General features: G+C 44.3%; 1 protein-coding gene across 1 annotated transcript in view; it reads left to right on the top strand.

The window, feature by feature from the left end:
• The window catches only part of IL2RA (interleukin 2 receptor subunit alpha), a 45,886-nt gene extending 19,260 nt beyond the window's left edge, over positions 1–26,626 (top strand). Inside the window, exons 2-8 of the mRNA XM_067700603.1 lie at positions 10,664–10,846; positions 12,442–12,555; positions 14,939–15,160; positions 16,299–16,385; positions 16,728–16,799; positions 18,003–18,069; positions 23,296–26,626. Coding sequence (XP_067556704.1) covers positions 10,664–10,846; positions 12,442–12,555; positions 14,939–15,160; positions 16,299–16,385; positions 16,728–16,799; positions 18,003–18,069; positions 23,296–23,320 — 770 coding nt within the window. The 3' untranslated portion in view covers positions 23,321–26,626. The remainder of the gene's footprint in view (positions 1–10,663; positions 10,847–12,441; positions 12,556–14,938; positions 15,161–16,298; positions 16,386–16,727; positions 16,800–18,002; positions 18,070–23,295) is intronic.
• The last annotated feature ends 662 nt before the right edge of the window (positions 26,627–27,288 follow it).

Raw genomic sequence — 27,288 nt, 5'->3', positions numbered from 1 at the left:
CCAGTAACCCAGATACTTTAGACATAGCTCTAACTCCTAGCTAGAGAGAACCTTCCATAGCAGGGTGAGAAGCATACTCGTTCCTGAAGATAATGATGAGAAAGCACTGAACTGGGAGTCAGGGCTCCGTTCTACTCCCAGGTTTGCCACAATTGGAGGAACGGCACTCAGCCTGTTTCCTTATCAACAAAAGGGGAGATTAACCTAAATCATCTTTGGGGTTTCTCCCAGCTCTCAGATCCTGAGATCCATATTGAGAGGAATAGTCAACATGTCCTATAATATTTTATTTTGAACCCAAAACACCCGCTTTCTATAAGGCTCAGACTGCTGGGTGGATTTCCCAAGGAATTTGGAGACTGTCTTTGACATTAGGTATATCTTGGGCTTCTTCTCAGATCTGACACAGAAGCTGAATGTCTTTAGGTCAAGAACTACACAATTTCTTTATCCAGTGCCCCAAACTCTTGATGGACTCCTATGTCCCTTGCATAAAGCTTAGTAAATCATCATCTAGAAGTTTCTGTGCTTAGTGAGTTATTCTAATGTTCATCCCCGATCCCTATTGTATAGACGGCCAAGCAGAAGGACACAAAGATGAAGCCATGCACTCAGTGCTGGCTGGGCTGTACGGGTAAACAAAACTTGACCTTGATTCATCCACAGAGCAAAGAATCTTATCTCAGACCCTGTCCACATCCTTTTGAAGCCCCTTCCTTTTCCTTATCTTTCACGTTACACAGGCCACAAGGGCCAGATGAGTGCTCTCTCATTTTGAACAACATCAGAAAAGAATTTTTTTAAAAAATCACCTTGCCCACAGCCATTTTCACCCACCCACCTTTCCTCCAGCCAGGGGAGCTCTCACTGCACCCTTTTAGATGCTTTGCCTGGGAAGTGTTCTGTAAGCAGATTCAGCCCCGCCTGAGGGCCCCGCTCTCGGTCCCCTTGGGGAGGCGGGCCCTCCGGAGGGGGCAGAAGAGGGGGGAAGACGGGGCAGCCACTGCTGGGTGCTGAGTGCGGCTACAGCCCCTGCAGCATTGGGGCGCTCGAGAGAAATAGTTTCAGCCTCCACACTCACCCCACTGTGCCCAGATGTGCATTTAACAAGCCCCCCAAGCCACGTGTACACACATTAAAGTTTGAGAAGCTCTGCTGTGAACAAGTGAAGCAGAGAGTCCTACCAGCTGTAGGAAACCAACTTCCCAGCTCAAAGGACCGACTGCCTTCCAGGTGTTGATATTTCTGGTTAACTCGAGGAACACAAAAATATATAGGCACAAAATTTACCTTAGTTCTGTTCCCTTCTAAAAACAAAACAGCAAGACACCAAGGGGTAGCTTTATTTAGGGGAGTGGAGTTGAGGTCATATGCTAAATGAGAGAAAGGGTGTCAGCATTCCAGATCCAATCAGGAAGCCCTGGTCTGCATCTCTTGTCTCTCTTAGTGAGTGACAGGCCACTTAGAGGAAGAGAAGGGAGTGCCTCGTTTCACCAAGTTTCTCATCTTTTATTGGAAACCCAAGCAGTAGAAGCTGTACGACTGTCCTTCTGGGAACAGTGGCGGAAAGGAGAGAGCAGATGCCTGGGAGACACAAAAGCTGGTCTGAATCCCTAAATCTGTTGCTGTGTAACCTACGAATGCCTAATCTTTCCCTCCCTAGCATGGGCGTGGTGAGATGGAGGAGATGAGCCTCTAGCAATTCAGTGGAGGGAAAACAAAAGGCAAAACAACACAGAAAAAAAGGCGAAGCGTGTCCCAGGGTCCGTCAACCTCAGCCACCTTCCTCCCAGACCTGTGCGGTGACACAGCCCAGAGCAAGGTGGCTCTCAATTACCGTCACTAATGTCGGCTGAAGAAGTCAAAGGCAGCCATGAATTCCTGCATTTCAGTTGAGCCGGGAATTCCTGGAGGCAACAAGCCTACAAATATCCCAAGGGAGGATGCACCTGGGACAGTGTTTCAGGGACAGGGATGGAGGCTGGGTGGGCGCAGGGGGTGGGACATATGGGGTCCTGCCTGTGTCTTTCCAGGTACCATTCTTAGCAAAAATTTGAAATAAGATGTGAAACACTTTCAACATCGGAAGAGCTCAGTTTAACTGTCAATGCAAGGCCTTCGGGAAAATCCCTTGGGATTTTTCAGGATGAATGATAATTACTGGCTCTCTTTCCCCTCTGCCTACATAAAAGGTAGGAGGCAAGACCACATCAATGTTCCTCCGAGCCCATGGTAGGACCCCTCCAGGGGCCCCAGTGTCCCAGCTCTGAGCATTCACCCCAAGTCCCAACACGAGGCTAGTAGTCTCAACTTTTTCCTCCAATCTGCAGGCAGCACACACTTTCAAACCTCTCAGAAAAGAAAATGACATCCAATCTGGAAATGCACCAATACTTAAAAATGACAGAGAGAAAAACATTTCCCTTCCCACCTTCCAAAAAAAATTCTGCATTTGCCTCCTGGGCTGGGAGAATGGGCCAGAGCTGAGCGCAGAGAATAATTTCTGTTAGAAAGTCAGAGCCTCTGGTGGAAGCAAGAAATAGATCTGGAAAGGTGGGTGCAAGAGTAAAGGCAGAAACAGCCCCTGTTTGCTGAATTTCAAGAAATTTTAGAGCTTTTGGAGTAAAACTAGAGAATGAGGCAGCTGCCATTCTGTGTGAAAATTTGTAAGTGATAATATGGGGAAGGAGGCTGTAAAGACATTTTGCTGAGTCACATAAACAGAACTGCCCTTCAATGTTCCTCTGCAAGATTTCAGGAGAGATAAAGTGTTTTCAAGATAAAGTGTTTTCAAGATAAAGTGTTTTTAAGATGTTGTACTGCTGTTTCTTTTACGACACCGCCCTGAGAAGGGCTTTTAAAAATCCCAGATTCATTCCTGTTAAAAGAAACACCGCCGGCACCCCAGGTCTACCTTTCCTGCACACTCCCCTGCCCCCAACACACACACTTTCTTCAGGTGATACTTGGAACACTCTTCACGTGGTTCCAGGGAAAAGGGTTATAGTCAAGTTCTTTACTAGTTCTTAGCTATAGACCAGGGAAGTTTCAGTGCTTCTAGATTCCAGGAAAGATGCTTTTATAAAAGGCAAGTCTGTGGGAGTAAGAAGTTCTGGAAATTTCTCTTGTCCCCGCATGACCACCTCAGATGCTCAGGCTAATTTATGATGATCCTGGAAATTCCCATGGCCTAATTTAGAAAAGCACATCATCATGTAAATAGTTTTTAAGGACACAAAGTTGCCCCGAAGGCAATCTGTCTGCCTTCGTTTCAAATTTCTGTGTTTAGAAACTCTCTTGGTTTGTGGTTGAGTCGTCAGATTCCAAATGCGGCTGAGGTCAATCCTTGATTATTTGTGCTAGTGGATAATCACGAGAATTGCTCAATATACTTCTTCATGATTTTTTTGAAGTAAAATTACGTGTGGTGAAATGCACAGATCTGAAGTGTACAATTTGACGAGTCTGGGCTGTTAACCAAAATTTCAGAAACGGAGACCTGATTGAAATAAAAAGGTGTTATTTGGGGTTTGTTAGGAATGCCCCAGTGACACAGATTCAAGAAGACCTTGAATTGTTTCCCCAGCTACAAAATAGGGGACACTTATACAGGCAAACCCCCACAAGGTTACAGTTAGTGACATGAGTTGTCTATCAAGAATTATAATTGGAGCTGGCAAGCAGTAAGGGTGCTTATTGAGTAAGAATTGGTTGGGGTCTGAAATGGTTGCATAATTTCAAGGGGAAACCTTGAGATCATGAGGTTGCAGCTGCTGGCTGATATTGTTTTGAAAATGGCTGGTGGTGTCCTTAAGTTTGATGCAGTTCAGAGAAAATTCAAGTTCTCAGTGGTGCAGGGACATGTCTGAGACCGGGTCCTCAATGGCCCCCTGACTTGAACTGTGACAAGTCCATTATAATTTCAATTTGTCAGCAGGGCAAAGATGTACACTCATGTTTCCATCCCCCTACTGTCTCCTTCCAGTCAATCCCCACCCACCACAAGCAACCACTACTTTGACTTCTTTCTGCATACTAGTTTTGTCTTTTCGTAAACTTCATAATATAAATGGAATCAAACAGTGTGTGTATTTTGTGTCTGTCTTCTTTTGTTCAACATAATGTTTTTGAGATTATTCAAAGCTACTATAAATGTTTTGCTTAAGTCTTTTTGTAGATATGTGCTTTCACTCCTCCTAGATAAATACCAAGGAGTGGAACCGCTGGATCATAGGGCAGGTATAAATTTAACTTCATTTTAAAAACTTTGAGTTTTGGCATTATTTTACACTCCCAACAGTAATGGAAGTGAGTTCCAGTAGCTCCTTGCCAACATTTGGTGTTGTCAGTCTTTTATCCATTTTACCCATTCTAATGGACTATTTCATGGTGGTTTCCAATTTGCTTTTTCTTGGTATCTAATGATGTCTTCAGCACATTGTCAAGTGCTTATTGATAATCAGATATCTTCTTTGGAGAAGTGACCGTTCAAGTCTTTGCCCATTTACTTATTGGGTTGTTTGACTTTTAGTATTGATTTGTAGTTCTTTGCATAATGTGGACACAAGTCTTTTTGTCAGATATATGTGTTGCAAAGATTTTTCTCCCAGTCTACCTGTAGCATTCATTTCTTCATGTTCTTAATGCCTTAGGAAGAGCAGAAGTTTTAAATTTACTATTATTTTATGGTTAGTGCTTTCTAAATCAGAAGCTCTGAGGATGGGGCCAATAATCTAGTTTAACAAGCCCTCCAGTGATTTTAGGAAATCTTTGCCTATCCCTAGCTTGCAAAGCTATTCGCCTTTATGTTCTTTTAGAAACGTAATAGTTTTATCTTTTATGTTTACATCTATAATGTATGGATTTGGTGTATGGATGGATATTTTATGTTTAAATATACAATAAAATTAATTTTTGTAGGTGGAGTAAAGTTCTTTTTTCCCTATACAATTATCACTTGTTCCAGAAGCATTTGTTGAGATTTTCCCTTCCCTCATTGAATTGCCATGGTGTGTTTGCAAAAAATCACCTGAATATACCTATGTCAGTCTATTTCTGGATTTTCTATTCTGTTCCATTATTCTATTTGTCTATCTTTTATCAATACGTACTGTCTTGGTCACTGAAGCTTTATAGAAAGTCTTGATATCAGATGATGTGAATCCTCCAATTTGTACATCATTTTAAGATTGTCTTAAAATTCTAGGTCTGTGTCTTGCCAAATTTCTGCCAAACAGTGTGCTGGATTTTTTTTCATTGTAATTGCATTAAGTTTATTGATCAATTTAAGATAAGTTGACATCTTTTAAAAAAAAAAGAAACTCCCAATCCATAAATATTGTGCATTTCTCCAGTTATATAATACTTTATGTTAGCAGTGTTTCAGAACTTTCAGTTTAAAGGCCTTGTGAGTTTTCAGTAAATTTATTCCTGAGTATGTTATGTCTTTTCATACTATTGTAAATGGGATTGTTTTAAAATTTTTAATTTTCTAATTGGTTGCTCACAGTATAACCACAAGTGATTTTTGTATATTGAGATCGCTAAATTTGATAAGTTCTCATAGTTATTTTGGAGATTTCTCGGTAATTTCATGTAACCAACAAGTCATCTGTGACTAATGTTTCTTACTTAGAAATCTACTCTCTGATATAAATATAGCCACAACTGGCAACAGGCAACAGATGCCTGTTTTTGTAAATAAAATTTGGTATAACTATTCTTCTCTCAGTCTCCACAGCAGGGAGTTGGTTCTAAGTCACAGGGTCCTGCCCTGTTTATATTCAGCCCAGCTGCTGGATTAAAAACCCGAAGAGTATCCTCACACACACTTCTGCCCCCCTCCTCTCTAGAGCCCCATCCCACAAATTCCACCCATGCCAGCAGCCTAGGGCTCTGATTTTTTCCCCCTTCAGGTCAGTGAGGCCACCACTCTGCTGGCTCCACTTTGGTGCTACCTGGCAGGAAAGTGCCCCAGGAGGAAAGCCATGGCAATGATGGGCTCATTTCATGTGCTTCCTTCCTCTCAAATAATGCTGTGCTGCACTGCCCGCTGCTAAATGCCTGCAAACTCTTGTTCACATATTTTGTCTGGTTTTAAAGTTGCTTTTCAGCAGGAAGATAAATTTTGTCATGGTCGGAAGCAGAAGTCCTCATGGGCTGTTTTTCTTTTCCCCTTCAATTATTTTGTCTAGCTCAGGAAATGTCCATTGTGTGCTTGTAAGTTGTTCTTTTTTAATAGGCTTTACTTTTTAGAACAGCTTTAGGTTCACAGTAAAATTGAGCAGAAGGTACAGAGATTTCCCATATACTCCTGACATCACACATGCACAGCCTCCCCCATTGTCACATTATCAACATCCCCCACCAGATTGTACGTTTGTCACCATTGATAAACCTACACTGATGCATCATCATTCCCTAAAGTCCATAGTTTACATTAGGGTTCACTCTTGGTGGTGTATATTCTGTGGGTTTGGACTAATAGGTATCCATCATTATGGTGTCCTACAGAGTAATTTCACTGCCCTAAAAATCCTCTGTGCTACACATATTCATCCCTTCCTCCTCCCTACCCCCTGGCAACCAACCAATTCTTTTTACGACCTTCATAGTTTTTCCTTTTCTAGAATGTCATATAGTTGGACTCATACAGTGTATAGCCTTTTAAGATTGTCTTCTTTCACTTAGTAATATGCATTAAAGTTTCCTCTATGTCTTTTCATGGCTTGAGAATTCATTTCTTTTTAGCATTGGGTAACATCCCATTGTCTGAATGTACCGCAGTTTATTTATCCACTCATTTACTGAGGGACATCTAAGATTGCTTCCAAATTTTGACAATTATTAATAAAGCTGCTAGAAACATCCGTGTGCAGGTTTTTTTGTGGACTCAGCTTCTCAACTCCTTTGGGTGAATACCAAGAAGCATGATGGCGGGATGGTACATTAAGAGTATGTTTAGTTTTGTCAGAAACTGCCAAAACTGTCTTCCAAAGTGTCTGTACCATTTTGCTTTCCCATCCACAACGTATGAGGGATTCTGTTGCACCACACCCTCACCAGCATTAGGTGTTCTGAATTTTGGTCATTCTAAAGATGTGCAGTGGCATCTTATTGTTGCTATAATTTGCATTTCCCTGATGACATGATGTGGAACATCTTTTCATATACTTATTTGCCATCTGTATATCTTCTTTGGTGAGGTGTCTGTTCAGGACTTTGGCCCATTTTTTTCAATCAGGGTTCTTACTGTTGAGTTCTTTGTATATTTTGGACACCAGCCCTTTATCATATAAATATTTTCTCCCAGTCTGTGGCTTGTCTTTCCATTCTCGTGACAGTGTCTCTTAAGAGCAGAATTTTTTTTTTCCGTTAAATCAGAATTTATTTTTTTTAAAGCATATGGTAACAAGAAAATAACACAAAAACAAACACCCTACTCCTTTTTTTTGTTTGTTTTCTTTTACTTTTTTTTTTTTTTTACTGAAGTATAGTTTATTTACAATGTTGTGCCAATCTCTGGAAATTTTTTTATTTTAATGAGGTCCAGATTCTCAATTCTTTTCTTCATGGACCATGCCTTTGGTGTTGCATCTAAAAAGTTGTCACCAAACCCAAGGTCATCTAGATTTTCTCCTATATTATCTTCAAGGAGTTTTATAGTTTTATGTTTTACTTTTAGGTCTGTGATCCATTTTGAGTTAATTTTTGTGAGGGACATAAGATGTGTGTTTAGATTTTTTTTTTGCATGTGGAATGTCCAGTTGTTCTAGCACCATTTGTTGAAAAGACTATCTTTGCTCCATTGTATTGCCTTTGCCCCTTTGTCAAAGATCAGTTGGTCTATTTCTGGACCCTCTATTCTGTTCCACTTATCTATCTGTCTATCCTTTCACCAATACCACACTGTCTTGATTAATGTAACTTTATAGTAAGTCTTGAAGTCAGGTAGTATGTCCTCCAACTTTGCTCCTTTCAGTCAATATTGTGTTAGCTATTCTGAGTCTTTTGTCTCTTCATATAAACTTAGATTCAGTTTGTTGTCATCCACCAATTAAGTTGCTGGGCGTTTTATTGGGATTGCCTTCAATCTATAGATCAAGTTGGGAAGAACTAACATACTGACAATATTGAATCTTCCTATCCATGAACATGGAATATCTCTCCATTTATTTAGCTCTTCATTGATTTATTTCATCAGAGTTTTATAGTTTTTCCTCATGTAGATCTTGTACATATATATATATATATTTTTACTTATACCCAAGTACTTCCTTTTTTGGGTGCTAATGTAAATGGTATTGTGCTTCTAATTTCAATTTCCTCTTGGTCATTGCTGGTATTTAGCAAAGTGGTTGACTTTTGTATATTAGCTTTGTATCTTGTAACCCTGCTGTAATCACTTATTAGTATGAGGTTTTATTTTTGGTCTATTCTTTCAGATTTTCTACATAGATAACATGTCTTCTACAAACAAAGACAGTTTTGTTTCTTCCATCCCAATCTGGATACCTTTTGTTTCCTTTTCTTTTCTAACTGTATTAGCTAGGACTTCCAATATGATGCTGAAAAGCAGTGGTAACAGGGAACATCCTTGCCTCGTTCCTTCATTTGGCTTTTCTGATTATTACACACATCTTGTTTTAGCAACAGATTTACCTTCCGATACTTAAATTGTTGGTTGGTATTGACGTATGATAAGTGCCAGTGAATGGTACTGATGACATGGGCTGTAGGGAGAGATGAACTTTTGCAGGAGTTAAGGGTTAAGGTAAAACTCAGCCGAGTCTCTATCTGGACATTTTCTTTTTCTGGACAGGAAAAAAAGGGAGCGGAACTAGTACCTATTCTTTTTTTTTTTTTCTTTTTAAATTAATTTTATTGAAGTACAGTTGATTGACAGTGTTGTGATCATTGCTGCTGTATAGCAAAGTGATTCAGCTATACATACATATATACATTCTTTTTCATGTTCTTTTCCATTATGGTTTATCACAGGATATTGAATATAGTTCCCTGTGTCATACAGTAGGATCTTGTTGTTTATCCATTCTATATATGATAGTTTGCAACTGACTAGCGTCTATTCTATGCCTATTATGTGCCAGGTGCTCTGCAAGTTACCTTAATATGTTATTTCATGTAATATTTAAAAGAAATCAGTAAAATAATTATTATACCCATTTTACAAAAAAGGAAGCCAAGTCTTAGATACGTAAAAACAATAAAGCTGCATAGCTAGTAAGCTGGTAGAACTACAATTTAGAAACCTATCCTTCTCCTCTTTCCACCATGCTGTGTTTCTTGCCTTATGATTATTATAATTCCTGGAATTTACATTATTTTACATGTTCCTCTACAACTGCTGGCCCAGTGAGCTATTCAAACTGCTTTTGTGTAGTCCCTTCTTGGTTAGAGGTGGGACAAGCTGTCCAGGTTCACCTCACCTTCTTTTTTTTGGCGATACACGGGCCTCTCACTGTTGTGGCCTCTCCCATTGCAGAGCACAGGCTCTGGACACGCAGGCTCAGCAGCCATGGCTCACGGGCCCAGCCGCTACGCGGCATGTGGGATCTTCCCGGACAGGGGTACAAACCTGTGACCCCTACATCAGCAGGCGGACTCTCAACAACTGCGCCACTAGGGAAGCCCCTCACCTCACCTTCTTAAGGGTGTCAGGAGGGTCCCACATCTTGGTTGGGGGTGGTCTCCAGGATGACAAGATGCTGGGCGGACTGTGAGGGCTCAGAGAAGCTCCACTCCACCCTGAGTGATTAACAGACGATCGGCAGATGGTCCTCTGCCAGGAGCAAGTGCAGCAACCTGCCTGGACCCTGTGCCCGTTTGCTGGGTGGCAAGGCCAGATGTGGGAGCCCTGGCTGCCTCCCTTTTTTCTGTTTCCTGTGGTCCTTCCTCTCCGCTTCCTTTATCCAGCCTGTGACTTTTTCCTGAAAAATCTCATCTCTTGAAGCAGGAGAATTTGTCGCGAGATATACAATGGAATCATTGCTCTGATGAGACCAGCACCTTTTCCTCCCATAAGAGTTGGGTGTTCAACTATTCAAGTGTCTTTAGTGGGAAGCCAGTGACTATTGTGGGGGGCGAGGGAGGGTCAGGTCTTCGTGGTGTGAGAAGGAATTTGGTAAACTTAGAGGTGGGTAGGTGGGTGAGAAACATACACTTCCTACTCACCAGACATTGAGTGAAGCACTTTACAAATATTTCTTCAAAAATAAACAACCTTACAGAATCATTAATTACAGAAAGTCGGACAATCTTTATTTCCTTCAAAGTATTTCTCACAGACACATCTCATCCCTCAATGAAATCAATGTGGTTCGTCCCTCCCTTTGCTCATGTCCCTTGTGCCCCCTCATTCTATACTTGCTCAGCAGGAGGCATATTCAGAATAAAACCTCATTCGTTTCTATTCATTTCGTTTGAAAGACACTGTAGTTTGGAGATGAACTTGGCTGAAGTTAAATTTTGAACCATCTCTGATATGAAGGTTTCTAAAGAAACGTCAACAGCCTTAGTTTCTCTCCAGGAAACAGCGGGGTACATACAAAACCCCTTAAATTGAGCGAAGGAACGTGTGATTCAATCATATGCCCATGTTTGGAAGCTCCTGGACTCCTAAGGCGCCTTTTTGTCTTGGCAGATGCTTGTCTTGAAGACCCACCGAGTCTCAGAAACGCCATGTTCAAGGTCCTCAGGTATGAGGTGGGCACCATGATAAACTGCGACTGCAAGAAAGGCTTCCGCAGAAGGTCGCCCTTCATGCGCTGCACAGGAAACTCCAGCCACTCTGCCTGGGAAAACAGATGCCACTGCGACAGCACCTGTAAGTGTTTACATTTGTAACCCCGGAGGGAAGGAGAAAAACTGGAGCAAAGAGGGAGACAGGGCTTCAACTATTATTCGCACGGCCCTACAGACAAACACTGGCCGCCCCATCTACGTGGAAACTAATGTTGGTGGTTCCCAGAATAGTCATTCACTGAACAGATATTGAATGAGTGTCTCCTAGTTCCAAGGCCTGTTCCAGATACTTGGGGATATGACAGACCCAGCCCTCAAGGAACCTATACTTCGGGGGGAGGGAGGGAGGACAGACATTACACTAATAATTACTAAACAACTAAAAATAATTCTAGTTCACAATGACGTGAATGTAGCTCATGCCACTGAACTGTACACTTAAAAATGGTTACTATGGTACATTTTATGTTATGCACATTTTATCACAATTTTTAAATTGAAGTATAGTTGATTTACAATGTTGTGTTAGTTTCAGGTGTACAGTAAAGTGATTCCGTTTTGTGTATACGCACACACTTTTTCAGATGTTTTTCCATTATAGATTATTACAAGGTATTGAATATAGTTCCCTGTGCTTTACAGTAAAGTCTTGTTATTCACCTATTTTATATACAGTAGTGTGTATCTGTTAATCCCATACTCCTAATATATCCCTCCCACACTTTTTCCCTTTGGTAACCATAAGTTTGTTTTCTATGTCTGTGAGTCTGTTTCTGTCTTGTAAATAAGTTTATTAGCACTGTTGATTAGATTCCACACATAAAAGATATCATATGATATTTGTCTTTCTCTGACTGACTTATTTCACTTAGTATGATAATCTGTAGATCCATCCATGTTGCTGCAAATGGCATTATTTCATTCTTTTTTATGAATGAGTAGTATTCCACTATACACACACACACACACACACACACACACACACTACATCTTCTTTATCCATTCATCTGTTGGTGACATGTTGCTTCCATGTCTTGGCTATTGTAAATAGTGCTGCTATGAACATTGGGGTGTATGTATCTTTTTGAATTAGAGTTTTCGTCTTTTCTGGATATATGCCCAGGAGTGGGATTGCTGCATCATATGGTAGCTCTATTTTTAGTTCTTTAAGGACATCCGTACTGTTCTCCATAGTGGCTGCACCATTGTCATTGCTTTAGGAGGGCCTCTCTCTAACTTTTAAATGAACTGCCTTGGGAAACAGAGGAGTGGGCGGGCTGTTGAATTAATAGCTCCTCTCGCTACCACACTCATCCCCACGTACAGTGTTGATGGGGTTGATGGCCAGAATGGCGTCCCTTTTGGAGAGACACACAGACACAAACAATTCCACCAGAAAAATCTCAGCTCCTTCAGAAACACGTTGTAGGCCACTGACATCATGTACAGGAAACCTGCCTGACAGGCCAGTGCTGCACTGGCCAGGAACAGGCCCCCTGAGAGCCCCCCAAGGGCAGGGTGTGTGGGGATCATCTTTATAATCCCAGTATCCCCTGATATTGCCTGGCACATCACAGACCCTAGAAAGACTCTTTTTGAGCAAATGAATACATGAAGAGTGTGTTCTCTTTTAAACTTTTGTGAAGCTATCTTCTTCATTCCATCCATACTCTCTAGCCTCCCCTAAGACTCCAGGAAAACAAGTTACTCCTGGACTCAAAGAACAGAATGAAGAAACGACCACAGAAATGCAGAGCCAAATGCAGCCCACAGGCCAAGCTAACCTTCCAGGTAAGAGGGGACCCATTCTCTTGCAGGTACAGGATGTGTGCCCCAGAGAAGGAGGATCTGTCCTGCTGTCCTCTTTCCTAAGGATGTCATGTGGACGAGAACTATTGTGTAGTGTTTGCAGGCTGTTTGCTCAGCATTTCAAGCCACTCTTACAGCAGCCAACCTGGGCTCTGGGTTGCCTCCGGGTTTGGGAACTGGCCAAATAGAACTCAATTCAATTCACTTCATTTTAATTCAATTCAAAAAGCATGTTTGGGGACAAACTGTGCCAGGCACTGCGGCCAGACAATACAAACCTGAGCAGACGGTCACCCCTGCCCTCAAAGAGATGCTGTATTTTCCCCTTAAGTACAAGGCAGTGAACTCCAAGCAAAGCAATTTACTTCCAGACATTCCTTACAGGACAGGGTTGTGAAGTGGGCGGTGCCACACTGGTGCCTCTGGAAGCTGCGGACAAACACCTCCTAGCTAATAGGCTGTGGCCTAGTGAGTTGCTGCCCCAACTTCCCAAAATTAATAACGTTGGGGCTTCCCTGGTGGCACAGCGGTTGAGAGTCCACCTGCCGATGCAGGGGACGCGGGTTCGTGCCCCGGTCCGGGAAGATCCCACATGCTGCGAAGCGGCTGGGCCCGTGAGCCATGGCCACTAAGCCTGCGTGTCCAGAGCCTGTGCTCTGCAACGGGAGAGGCCACAACAGTGAGAGGCCCCGCGTACCGCAAAAAAAAAAAAAAAAAAAAAAATGTTGAAGTCAAGCCATAACATCAGGAAGAAAGAGAGTCCATTAGGAAAACCTGAGCCTTCTGGGGGACCAGCTGACCTTACAAGACCCCATGGTCCAATGCTAATTTTATAACCTTACGAAGAACTTTACAACATTGTATATAATCTCATTTGAACCTCAGAAGCCAGTGAGTCAGGGAGCAGGAAATATTACTTCAATTCACTGAATAAATTGAGACACAGAGACATTTAAAGACTTGGCTAAACTCACATAATAGGACTGAAATAAGGCCTTGGGTCTCCTGAATTAGAACAGGGATCTTGCTACTGATTATTTAAACTAGTCTGAATTTATTTTCAGCTTCTATTAATTAAAAAAACTAAAACCCAATGACTAATCCAAGGACTACTCTGCAACATACTGTTTCCAGCCCTTTTCACTCTGACTTTGTGCTGGAACAAGGCTTCCGAACACATTTAATTATTTGTTTCTCTCTGTTTCTCCCGCATCACCTTCCACAATTACTGAAAGTTTTCTCAAGAGGTCAAAGTTTACTGTCCTTACTCAAGAGATAACCAGCTGGCTCTGGCTAAGGGATACTTCACAGATTGTCTTAACGTGGAGGTTTTCACTTGAAAGAAGCAAACCCAATTCAAATGGGTTCAGATGGTTATGAATTTTACTGACTGTAAAGGCAATTTGATTCTGAGACTGAAACACACGTTCAGTCATGATTTGCAAGGTGCTGCACTGAGCAGACCACCCTGGACGGGACCACTCGGCCTCCTGCTGCAGAGGGTTACAGAGGGCACAGGGGAAGGTTATATGGGTCCTTGGGGTTGTGGAAGGTCAGAGCATATATGCAGTTTCACACTTCTGGGCTTAGAGGGACCTGTGGTCCATATGTCCAGATTTGGCGGGGGCAGGGGTTGGATTCTGGGATTAAATCAGAGCAGGACATGATCTCTGAGGTTAAAGGTCAGCCAGGCTTGGGTTTTAGTTGGGTAAGTGGAAAGTTACTGGGCATGGGAGTTTTCAGAGCCCTTAAAAGGGCCCACCTGGGTCAAGCTTCAGGCATGGCTTGATCAGGGATCAGGCTCCATTTCTCTAAGACCATCTTAGTGTTCCCCTCCTCCTGGCTTTGGATTTGTCCCCAGTCCTTCCGCCGTGGCCCCAAGATGACCACCAGCTGCAACGCACTTAGCAGTGGGGATCCAGACGGTCTCCACACTTCATTGGCCCAGATTGGCTTGAGCCTGCCTTTAGCCCTAAACTGAGACCACCATTCGCACGCCTGTCTACTTATCAAATCTCTCACCATCAGCAGAAGTAATTGCTCATCTCTCTGCATTCCGAGAGCAAGCGTCTGTCTCTTGGCTGTCATCCTCACCACGTTCTGCCTGTATGTGCTTTCTTACCAGATCCACTGTCTGCTCCTTGCAGGGGGACTGGGTCTTTATGCCTTTTCACAACATGTCTAGCAAAGGTCCTAACACATAGATGTTATCAATACTTACTGGAAGGAAGGGAGGAAGGGAGGGAGGGAGGGAGGAAGGGGACAAAGAAAAGAGTAAGAACCATGGTCCAGTCTCTAGGAAGAGGCAACCTGGACTCACAATGTCTCCCCAGCTTGCCTTTGGAATTTCCTTTCCCTCTTCCAGGTCACTGCAAGGAGCCTCCACCATGGGAATATGAACGTGAACCTTTGAAGAGAATTTACCATTTCATGGCGGGGCAGACAGTTTACTACCAGTGCATTCAGGGATTCAGGCCCCTACGGGGAAGCCCTACCAAGAGCACCTGCAAGATGATCTATGGGAACATGAGGTGGACCCAGCCCAAGCTTGAGTGCATAAGTGAAGGGGAGAACAGTCAGTTTCCAGGTATGGAGATGCCTCCCGCCAGGTCCACCACCTTGCTGCTTCTGTCGGGCGGACCAGCCTGGAATCCCTGACCCACCCGCTACGTGACCTTGGGCAAGTCTCTTCCTCTCTTGGGGCCTCTGTTTTTTCTCATTCTAGAAAACAGACTAGATAAACTCCAAGGTCTTCATCACCTGAGGTCCCCTGTACCCTGATGGGGATAAACAGCAGGAGATGGAAGAGGAAGAAAGGTCTTCCGAAGCCCCCTGGGTGCTACCTCACTGGTGATCCTGCTGCCCCCTTTTCTAGCTGATCCTGAAATTTTCCTTCTGACTCTAAGCTACCAAAACTTCCTCATTCAAAAAGGAAAGTCCACATGCCATGCACACATTTCCAACTTGCTGATACATAATGTAAATCCATTATTTGTGCCATGCCACACCATTAGCATGCCCCCTCCTCTTGTGTGAGTCCCACCTGAGCTTTGCCAAAGTGCAGATGTGCAGGGAAGGGACTTTTCAAGCACAAACACACATGCACACGCATGCACGCTCATTCACACATGCAGACAAGCCACCTACGTTGAGGTCTTCTGCTATTTTCATTCTGAAATAGCCTTACTATTTCTACAGTCAAAAGTCACTTCCATTTGACCCTGTTAGTGGTTTCTTTGCTCACCCCCACTTCCCAGACCCCACATCTCTCTCTTGGATCTTCTAGGGAGGCTTCTGTGTTTCTTTCCCACAGCCTGACCCCCATGAGCCACACTGCACGCCAGGCATCTCCACGAGCAACGGGGAACCTGTCACAGAGAAAAGCTCTCCTTTTGTGCATTTCTACTTCGTTTAATGGTTTGATGGTATTTGTATTATGATGACCCGTTTCCAAGCCACAGAAGGAAACCAGAGCTGAGTAGGCAGCGTGGGGAGAAAGTTGCTGAGTTCTGTAGAAAGCCAGGGTCAGGGTCACAAAATTCCCTCCCTCCTGCTCTGCTGTGGCCACTGAGCCACTTCGCTGTGACCCTAATGGGGAACCGAGAACTGAGACTCACACCTCAGCTAGTGCATCTGGAGTCAGCTGAGGAAGACAGGGAGGGGGTGGACATGAGACCTCCACGCCCCACCTTCTGTTCCACAAGCATCCTTACTCTCTCCTCCAGGTGATGAAGAGCCTCAGGAGAGCACGGATGCTCCCCCTGGCAGTGAAACTGATTTTCCCTTAACAACGAGGATGGCAGGTACCACAGGTACAGCTGCAGTTTCTTGGAAGATAAAAGGTTGGCTATTAAACCATGATGCAGGATAAGGGGAGGAGTTGGCCTGGAGCTGCCCGTAGGTACTAGAGATGATCACACACCTGCGGGCAACCTCCCAGTCCTCAAACACCGCCAGTGTCACAGGAGAAACAAGATGAGGGCGGCGCCTCGAGGCAGAAGAACGAAATGTTCAGATGTTGGCCCCAGGCTCCCCTGGTCTCTCCTAGCTCTCCAGTGGCTTCCGAGCCCCCAGCCCCGAGAAGCCTGGACTCTCCCAGCCCGTGCAGCCCCACGACCAGCAGTGACTAGCACCCTTCTCTCTCTTTTCCACAGATTTCCAAACACCCACAGAAGTGGCCGCGACCATGGATACGTTCATATTTACAACGGAGTATCAGATCGCAGGTGGGTAGTGACAAACGTGCCCCAGACAGAGACCAGGGGACGTTTGCTTGGTGGGTTGGTGAGTTGCTTGGTTAGTTACTATAAACTAGCTCTTTACACTATATAATGTTTATAAAAGTCAAAGACGAATCCAGATAGTAACATGACTCGGAATCACAGGCACCGGTTGTAGTGAGTTAGGAGTGAGGTCTCAAACCAGCCTCAACCAGTGCCTCCCGACCAGATCCTAGAGGACAAAATACCCGGCACCTGCATGTGAGGGGAGGCCAGGGTGCGGGGATGTGGTGGAACCAGCGGAAGAGAGAAGCATGCCACCAACACTCCAGGTGTTTCCTGGTGGGCGGCAAAAACGGGCTTTGAGAAAAAAACAAAACAGAGACCAAAACCGAGCTCTTAGAAACAGAGCAGAATGCTGGTGACCAGGGGCTGGGGGTGGGGTCAATGGGGAGGCGGGCGTCAGAGGGCACAGACTTCCAGTGAGAAGTGGAGCAAGTATGGAGATTGAACGTAGAGCGTGGTGATCACAGCTAACAATGCCGTATTGTAGACTTGAAAGTTGCTAAGAGTAAATCTGAAATGTTCTTGGCCCAAAAAAGAAATGGTAATTACAATACATTTTGCAATGTATAAGTGTATCAAAGCAACACATTGCACACCTTAAACTTAGACAATGTTACATGTCAATTATATCTCATAAGGGGAGGGGGTGAGTGGAGCAAAACAGGCTTTGAGGCACGTCTAAGACACATAGACAGATGGACGTATGGATAACTTGACAGCTTCAGGACCACAGGAAAGAAGCATCTGGGAAACAACACTTTCAGGAGATGCTAAGTGTTTATCATGCATCTTTATATTTCAACATTTCTTTTACCCATCGCGGGCCTCACTCACGGCCTCTTTAACTGAGGCCGGGGACTCTGAACCTTTCTGAAGGGGGTGCCTGTCAGCTGCTCCCCACAGAAAGAGTGGAGCCCCCTGAGGAAAGGTTTGTGCCCTTCCAGTCCACACCCCCAGGCCCTGGTCCTGGAGCCTCCAGGGAAACTCTGCCGGGAGGGAGCCGCGTTCTGAAAAGGGGCGGCAAAAACCGCAGCGCTCGCCTCTCAGCGAGCCCTTTGCTGGGGGTGGGGACGGATACAAGGGGACGGGCTCGCTCTCTCAGCCCCGGGGGCCCCCTCCCCTGACCTTCCTCTCCGTCCACAGTGGCCGGCTGCATCCTGCTGCTCATCAGCATCTTCCTCCTGACTGGCCTCACCTGGCAGCAGAAATGGTGAGTCCCGGGTGGGCAAGGAAGCCCCGCCCACGCTGGGGGGAGGGAGAGCGCCGCGCAGGAAAGCACTGGGGCAGGGACCCCTTCCCCGCAAGCCCACCCCCTTCCTCCCTGACCACCAGGGGTTTGGGGAGCAGCAGAGGGAGAACTGGCCAGTGCACGCCTTCCCAGAGTCGACAGAATTACAGCCGCGGGGCAATGGGAAAGCCAAGGAAGCGAACATCCACTAGCGCCTACTGTATGCCAGGGTCCATGCTTATCTTGCGAACATTATGGCAACCTGAAACCTTTGCTACAAGCTCTGGCAGGTTAAGCAACATGGACAAGGTTGCACAGCAGAGGCCCAAACTGCAACCTCTGTCTAGTGCCCAGGACCTCTTTGCCCCTGTCACCTGGCAGCGGAGAACCAAGGGCAGCGTCAGCCCTGGTCCTCTCCTGCGCTCCTCACCCCCCCAATGCAGCCGCTCACACCAGAGCCCCCTAGGCCGGGAACCTGACCCACGCGACCCCACGTGTGGACTTATTTGCATTAACTCTCCCGGCTGCAGAGGAGAACAACCCGGTGAGATTTAAAAAATACCAATGCTTGGGTGGGCCCCAGACATCAGTACTTTAATTTTTAATTGAGATAAAATTCTTCATTTTAACCATTTTAAAGTGTGTAATTCAGTGGTTTTCAGCACTGTTGCGTATACACCACCAGTATCTAATTCCAGAACATTCCATCACCCCAAAAAGAAACACCATATTTCCCAATTCTCCATCCCCCCACCCCATTCCCTGGCCACCACTGATCTACGTTCCATCTCTATGGGTTTGCCTGTTTTGGACATTTCATGTGAATGGGACCACAATGTACGTACTGTGTGCCCTGTTGTTACTGGGATGTTAGTACTTTTTAAAAGCTCCTCAGTCGCATCTAATACATACACATCCAGTTTAGACAACCCCAAGCTGGACCCGTGGTTCTGAAACGAGTGCATCAGAATCTCCCAGGGGGGCTTGTTTTTTTTAATTGAAGTACAGTTGATTTACAGTGTTTCAGGTTTACAGCAAAGTGACTCAGATATATATAAATACACATATATATACTTTTTCAGATTCTTTTCCATTATAGGTTATCACAAGATACTGAATATAATTCTCTGTGCTATACAGTAGGTTTTCATTGTTTATCTATTCTCTATATAGTATCTGTTAATCCCAAATTCCTAATTCCCTGTGGGCTTCTTAAAGCAGAGCCTGCCAAGCCTACCCCCAAAGTCCCTGATTCAGCAGGTCTGGGGTAGGGCCTGAAAATTTACGTCTAACAAATGCCCAGGTGATGCCAATGTTGCTGGTCCAGGGACCAAACTTTGAGACCCACTGCACTAACAGTGTTAAGAATCAAGAGAGTGAAATCATTTCTCTCTCTCTCTCTCTCTCTCTGTCTCTCTCTCTCTCTCTCTCTCACACACACACACACACACACACACACACAGAGTCAGTCTCTCCCTCCCTTTAGACAGAGGACTATGGAGACCTAGCTTGTCACTCTCCCCACTCCCAGGGCATCCCCTACCCCCTCCTCACCGGGTGCACTCTGCCAACCCTGATATAAACCCCCCAGAAGACCCTGAGAAGACAGAGAGTCACCCTCCCACCCCCCGCCAAGAACCAAAGCCCTCCGACCACCCAGCCTGCCTAGCCAGATAGAAATCATCAGATTCCTTCCATTCTTATCTTGATCGTCAGGCCCACGATAAACTCCTGGTTTTCCTTCTGTCAATTAAAAAGCACAAATGATTGCAACGCAAAGGAGAAGCCCTCTAGGGTTGCCGTGTTAGGAATTATTCGCATACCCGGCAACCTACCAATCCCTCTACGTGTTAGCCAATTCCTGAGGCGTTTTTATAGGATTCTGTGAGATGATGCGGGTAAATTGCCCAAGACGCTATTTTTACTGCACAGACAGATCCTCTCCTTCCCTCACTGACAGGATCTAATACCTATCAAGGATCTTTGTATTTGGTAGCTTAAAGACCCAAACCTTCGGACACAAAGGAATGAAGCTATTTGGGAGTGGGAAAGGTTTGGACTTGATGTTGTGAAACCAAGAACTGCCTGAAACTATATGAGTTTCCAAGATCTCCCAGAATTGCAATCTTCCAGGAGACCTAAACAGACACCTCAAACTGACCCAGACAGCTGGTCCAAAAGCCTTCCTAGAATTGAATTTCATCTGATGGTGCCCTCTTGTGGCCAAACAGAAATACTACATTTGATTTTTTTAATTTTTTAAAGCAATTACCGGGAGCTGACTTACCCCAGCTCCTGAGAGCCAAAAGCTAGATGTTCTGAAATTTTGAGAACTGCTTTTAAGCATAGCCATTATTAAAAATTAAATTATATAAACTTACAGTTAAATAAATTATATTAAAAACAAAGTCAGGGACTTCCCTGGTGGCACAGTGGCTAAGAATCCACCTGCCAATGCAGGGGACACGGGTTTGATCCCTGGTCCGAGAAAATCCCACATGCCGCGGGGCAACTAAGCCTGTGCGCCACAACTACTGAGCCTGCGCTCTACAGCCCGCGAGCCACACCTACTGAAGCCCACATGCCACAACTACTGAAGCCCACGAGCCACAGCTACTGAACCCGCGAGCCTAGAGCCTGTACTCCACAGCAAGAGAAGCCACCGCAATGAGAAGCCCGCGCAGAGCAACGAGGACCCAATGCAGCCAAAAATGAATAAATAAATAAATTTATTAAAAGAGAAAGTTAATAAGTACTCAAAATTAATCACTTTCTAATTGTTTTACTGCATTTTACTACTTTATTCTCAGGGTTATTTGCATCTGTATCGAGGAAATACTATCTATATGATGGTTTTATACTGCACGTCTCTCCCCAACTCTGTATTCAAGGTAGCTTGAAACTGAGAGTGGTGGGAGTTTTTACACCATGGAAACAGGCAGCCTTTTTCAGACAGCTGGTTGTTAAACATTTGCCAACACACCAGTTCTTGGAGCCTTGCCCCATGGGAGCTCTGAGCAAATTAGGAAGTAACCAGATGTTCCCATGGGCTGAGGAAGGGCTGGGGAAGTCTAGGATTGTACTGTCTGATAGGGTCGCCACTAGCCACGTGTGGATATTTAAGTTTAAACTTAAATAAATTAAATGCAATTAAAAATTCGGTCTACGCGTTGCACCAGCCACATTTCAGGTGTTTGATAGCCACGCGTGGCCACATTATTGGACAACATAGATACAAAACATTCCCGTCACCACAGAAAGTTCTTATGGTACAGCGCAAGCTAGAAAACTAGTTTTCAATTCATGAAAACCCCTTAGCACAGCTAGTTGGTTTTATTATTCCTTTTAGGCAGCTGTTGTCTTCTGTATACTTCCAAAAAATTTTGATAGGGTATCTCCTACGTAGATGCTGGTCAAAGGGTACAAACTTGCAGTTAGAAGATGAATAAGTTCTGGGGAATCTAATGCACAGCAGAGGTGATTATAATCAACAACATTGTATTATATACTTAAAAGTTGCTAAGAGACTAGATCTTAAATGTTCTCACCACCAAGAAGAAATGACAGTTATGTGATATGATGGAAGTGTTAGCTTTAACACCACGGTGTTCATTACATCTCAATATATAAATGTATCAAATCAACACATGGTACACCTTAAACTTCCATGACGTTCTATGTCAATTATATCTCAATTTTAAAATGACTATGAGAATATCTCCTATGTACCAGGCACTTGCCAGGGGCCTAAGGATGAATACGAATGGCCCCTGCTCTCAGGAGCTTACAGATCAGTGGAGGAGAAGGGGAAAAGAATTGAGACTTTAAATGTAATTTGTTAAAGCCTAAGGTTGAGGTGTTACAGGAACGAAGAGAAAGGAACCTAATCCTATATGGGGACACCCAGAAGTCTTTCAGAGCTGATACCAGCGGCCAGATAAAGAACGGCAGGAGAAGCTGCAAGTCAGAGGGGCAGGAGGAGACGTAAGGCAGCCTGAAGGGCACGAGGACGTCTGGGAGGATCTAACAGTTCTGAACACTGGGGTGTAAAGTGCACGGGGCAGTGGTGACAGTGGTGCTGCGGGAATGGCCAGGGACCAAGGCCTGGAAGATCAGGCCAGACTGAGGAGCTCGGGCCCGATCCTGAGGACGACAGCGAGCCACAGAAGCTCGATTATGCGATAAATGGTAGCACTGGCCCTCTGAAGAGTCTGGCCACAATAAGGCTGGAGTTACGGTGGGTAATGGTGGTGGCAGTTTGATTATGTTACGATGGAATAAATCCACACAGGGGACGAGGAGAGCATGAACTAGGTCAGTGGACGTAAGTTAAAAAGGAGGAAAAGGACTTCCCTGGTGGCGCAATGGTTAAGAATCCTGCCAATGCAGGGGACATGGGTTCAAGCCCTGGTCTGAGAAGATCCCACATGCTGCGGAGCAACTAAGCCCGTGCGCCACAACTACTGAGCCTGCACTCTACAGCCTGCGAGCCACAACTACTGAAGCCCACGCGCCTAGAGCCCGCGCTCCACAGCAAGAGAAGCCACTGCAATGAGAAGCCCGTGCACCACAATGAAGAGTAGCCCCCGCTCACCGCAACTAGAGAAAGCCCACGTTCGCTGCAACTAGAGAAAGCCCACGCACAGCAACGAAGACCCAACACAGCCAAAAATAAATAAATTAAAAATAAATTTTTTGAAAAAAGGAGAAAAAAATCGAGAAATACGTGAGTCAAGTTCACGTGGCTGATCAGAAGTGAGGGTTAAGGAAGAGGGTTGACTTGGGGATGACACCAGATGTTAGAGTGTTATGGGGGACTGTTGTCACTACACACGAGGATGACGTGTAACGTGAGGGTCATGTACCCCGTGGGGAGTAGCCCTGGAGCAGACCCCCTCCTGTAGCCCCTTCCCTAAGACCCACCCAGCCTCCACACTTGTAATGGTCTGGGTCTCAGGCTCTTTCTCAGCCCCACTCACCGCACAATGATTGGACCATCACGCTGTGAGGACCTCAGGGCTGCCAGTCTTGATCTCTAGAGGGGTGGTCAGCATGTGGGAAGGTCACAATATCCCGGGGTGGGATTTAAAGTTAGCGGGTCAATGGGGGCTTCTGTTGAATGCTCCACCCACATCCGTTTAGGGCGCAGACCACATTCTTCTTGGTGTGGCATTACACCCATGACTATGACTTGTTATATCACTACAGGAAGAAGAATAGAAGGACAATCTAGAAAACCAAGGGCAAGAAGAACCCGCAGATGTCATGGACCACAATCAAAATCAAGGCAGCTGAACACTCATCCAAGAGGCATCTCCTGATCCCATGGGTTCTGGAAAGCTCTGAAGTCACATCACAGGACACCAGGCACCTGCAACCCCATCGTGAAGCCAGCTCTGTAGTATCAACGAGCGAGCTTGACCTGCACGTAGGCAGCAAGTCCAAGGTCACTGGAGGAACAGGGAGGAAAAACCAGAACTCTTGGTCCCATTTTCATGTGTATGTGTTCATTAAAGCATGACCGGCATGGAACTCTCTCCATGCCATGTATAATACAAAGAAGAGTAGCTTCATGCTAAGTTCATCCCAACTTCCCAGTTTAGAAATCCCAAGGAAAACCCTAGCACTAATGTAAATAGACACACACGCTCTCTACCCTATGTAACTGGACCTTGTTCCTCGGTCCACGTAGGTCTTTTCCCAGCCTCTGGTTGACTAGCCCATTCTCCTGATCACATCCTTTAATGAATGCCCCCTAAGAACTCTGGACTGGTAACTAGGAATGCTTTGGACCTTAGCTCAGTGCTCTAAACTAGCCCCCCTCCACTGAACCTTCAATTCTGAGTTTCTAAAGAACAGAGTCCATGGGGGAATAGTCTTTGGGTAATACCAAAAGAGGACAACCAAGCCCTTGGAACTGTGGAGCTTCAATATTTGAAAAGATTTCACTGGAGTTAATGTCAGGAGAAGGGAGATAAGCTAGATCCTAGGTAATGGATTATTCCGGTCAAAAAGCTTCAGCTGTACATGACTAATGGGCCACTTCAAGAGTTAGTTTCTCTTGGATTGCTATAAATGATACTCTGTGTTTGGCCAGCACGAATTTGATGTTTACAGACAGACACACAATGTGCAAATGTGTACATTTTCAAAGAAGTATCATAAAAACACTGATACGGGAGCAATACGTTCAATGTTTATGGAAGGAAAGAAAGAAGGAAGTCGGGGTGGAGTGGGGTGGGAGAGCATGTGATTATGGACAAGGTCACACCAGTGATCCTCAAACTGTTTGCACAACGTTGAGCAAATCAAAATCACCTGGAGGCCTTGTTAAAACATAGAAGGGGGGACTTCTCTGTGTGCCAGTGGTTAAGAATCCGCCTGCCAATGTAGGAGACATGGGTTTGATTCCTGGTCCGGGATGATCCCACATGCTGTGGAGCAACTAAGCCCGTGCACCACAACTACCAAGCCTGCACTCTAGAGCCCGCAAGTCACAACTACGGAGGCAGCGTGCCACAACTACTGAAGCCCACGCACCTAGAGCCTGTGCTCCACAACAAGAGAAGCCACCACAATGAGAAGCCCACGCACCACAAGGAAGAGTAGCCCCGCTCTCTGAAACTAGAGAAAGCCCACGTGCAGCAACGAAGACCCAACGCAGCCAAAAATAAAAAACAAAACAAAAAACACAGAAGGCTGGGCCCACCTCCAGAGTGTCTGAGTTAGCAGGTCTGGGGTGGGGCCTGAGACTTTACATTTCTAACAGGTTACAACTGATGCTGATGATGCTGGTCCAGGGCCACACTTTGAGAACCATGGGGTTTATGCCTCCCACCCTCAACTCTCACTGGAAAAATCAGCCTCAGGGGCTGAGATTTCAGTGCAGATTCAGACTTTTGCCAAAAATCTCAATTCTCAATCAGTTGACTTAGATGTCCAGGTTAAACAAAATCACATAATGAAGATTAATGAAAAATTTAAATCAGCAGCCAGTTTTCATTTCTGAAAGGGCAGGAAAATGTTATGAAAAAAATGGGCAGGAGTCAGCAGGTCCATATCTAGATTAAAGAACCATTTTCTGTCCTTTCTGTGACCAACCAAGTACCATCAGGTTCCATCATCAACATCCCCCAAGTATATGTTTTCTGGGGAAACTAATGTTAAGACGAATATAAGACCAGAAAAAAATTTTTTTTAATCTTATTTATCTTACTTGAATAAAACTGGATTATCATTACTCATTTTGGGGGAGGGAGGTCCATGAGATCAAAATTTTTTTCATAATACAGTTGACCCTTGAACAACACAGGTTTGAACTGCATGAGTCCACTTACATGTGGATTTTTTTTTTTTTTTTTTGCGGTACGTGGGCCTCTCACTGTTGTGGCCTCTCCCGTTGCGGAGCACAGGCTCCGGACGTGCAGGCTCAGCGGCCATGGCTCACGGGCCCAGCCGCTCCGTGGCATGTGGGATATTCCCAGACCAGGGCACGAACCCGTGTCCCCTGCATTGGCAGGTGGACTCTCAACCACTGTGCCACCAGGGAAGCCCTATGTGGATTTTTTTAAAGTAAATTCTACAGTGCTACACAATCCCTGGTTGGTTGAATCCGCAGATGCAGAATCGGGGATATAGAGGAACCACAGATACATAAGAACCATGGATACGGAAGGCCGACTATAACTCACACGTGGATTTTTTACTGCACAGAGGGTCATTGCTCCCAACTCAAGTGTTGTTCAAGGGTCAGCTGTGATTAAGATGTTATTTACCTTTTTCACTCTCATTCTCTTACAAATGTATGGTGGAGTTTTCCAGAAGCTACATGATATGTGATGATGTCATCGCTCTGGTGGTAACACATAATGAGTTTACTACTGCTGTTTATAGAAGAATTAATAACTAATATTTTTTAAATTTCCTGGTTTTAGTGTCTAAGTATGATAAGTATCACTAGATGTAACTACATAACAAAAAGTTTTGAGGAGCCTCAATACTTTTTAATAATATGAAGAGGTCCTGACAGATGGCTAACAAGCACATCATCATTGGTCATTTCAGAAATGCAAATCAGATATATATGTATATATATATATATGTATATATATATATATATATATATATATATGTATAATGGAATATTACCCAGCCATAGAAAAGAATAAAATAATGCCCTTTGCAGCAACATGGATGAACCTAGAGATTATCATACTGAGTGAAGTAAGCCAGACAGAGAAAGACAAATATCATATGATATCTCTTATATGTGGAATCTAAAAAAAAAAATATGATACAAATGAATTTATTTACAAAACAGAAACAGACTCACAGACATAGAAAACAAACTGATGGTTACCAAAATGGGGTGGGGGGAGGAATAAATTAGGAGCTTGGGATTAAAATATACACACTACTATATATAAAATAGATAACCAAAAAGGACCTACTGTATAGAACAGGAAACTATAGTCAATATCTTGTAATAACCTATAATGGAAGAGAATGTAAAAAAAGAATATATATATATATATATATATATATATATATATATATATATATATAAAAAACTGAATCACTTTGCTGTACACCTGAAACTCACACAACACTGTATATCAACTACATTTCAATAAAAATTTTTAAAAAAAGAAATGCAAATCAAAACCATGGTGAGACACCACTTCATAACTGTTAAGATGACTTTAAGGGAAAAAAAAAGAGGAGATAACAAATGTTGACAAGGATGTGGAGAAATAGGAACCCTCATACATTGCTGGAGGGAATGTAAAATGGTGCAGCCATTGTGGTGGTTGTTCCTCAAAAAGTTAAAGAATTACCAGATGGCCCTGCACTTCCACTCCTGGGCATGTTCTATAGGAAGGAAGAAAACCCTTGTCCGCACAGAAGCTTGTATAGAACTGCTTATAACAGCATCACAGCCAAACAGTCAAGAGATGGAAACAACCCAAAAGGCCTACCAACGGAGGAATGGATAAGCAAACCATGGTCTCTCCACACACTGCAATGTGACTCTGCCATAGAAAGGAATCAAGTCCTGATAAAGGCTACAGCATAGATGAGCCTAAAGAACATTGTACCAAGTGAAAGAAGTCAGACACAAAAGGTCACATGTTGTATGATTCCTTTTATGTGAAATGTCCAGAATAGGCAGCTCCAAAGAGACAGAAAGCAAATGAGCAG

This window comes from Pseudorca crassidens, chromosome 1 (genome assembly GCF_039906515.1).
Source record: "Pseudorca crassidens isolate mPseCra1 chromosome 1, mPseCra1.hap1, whole genome shotgun sequence".
In the NCBI taxonomy this organism is placed as follows: Eukaryota; Metazoa; Chordata; class Mammalia; order Artiodactyla; family Delphinidae; genus Pseudorca; species Pseudorca crassidens.
Note: the sequence above shows the minus strand (reverse complement) of the source record. Positions and strands in the feature narration are given on the sequence as shown.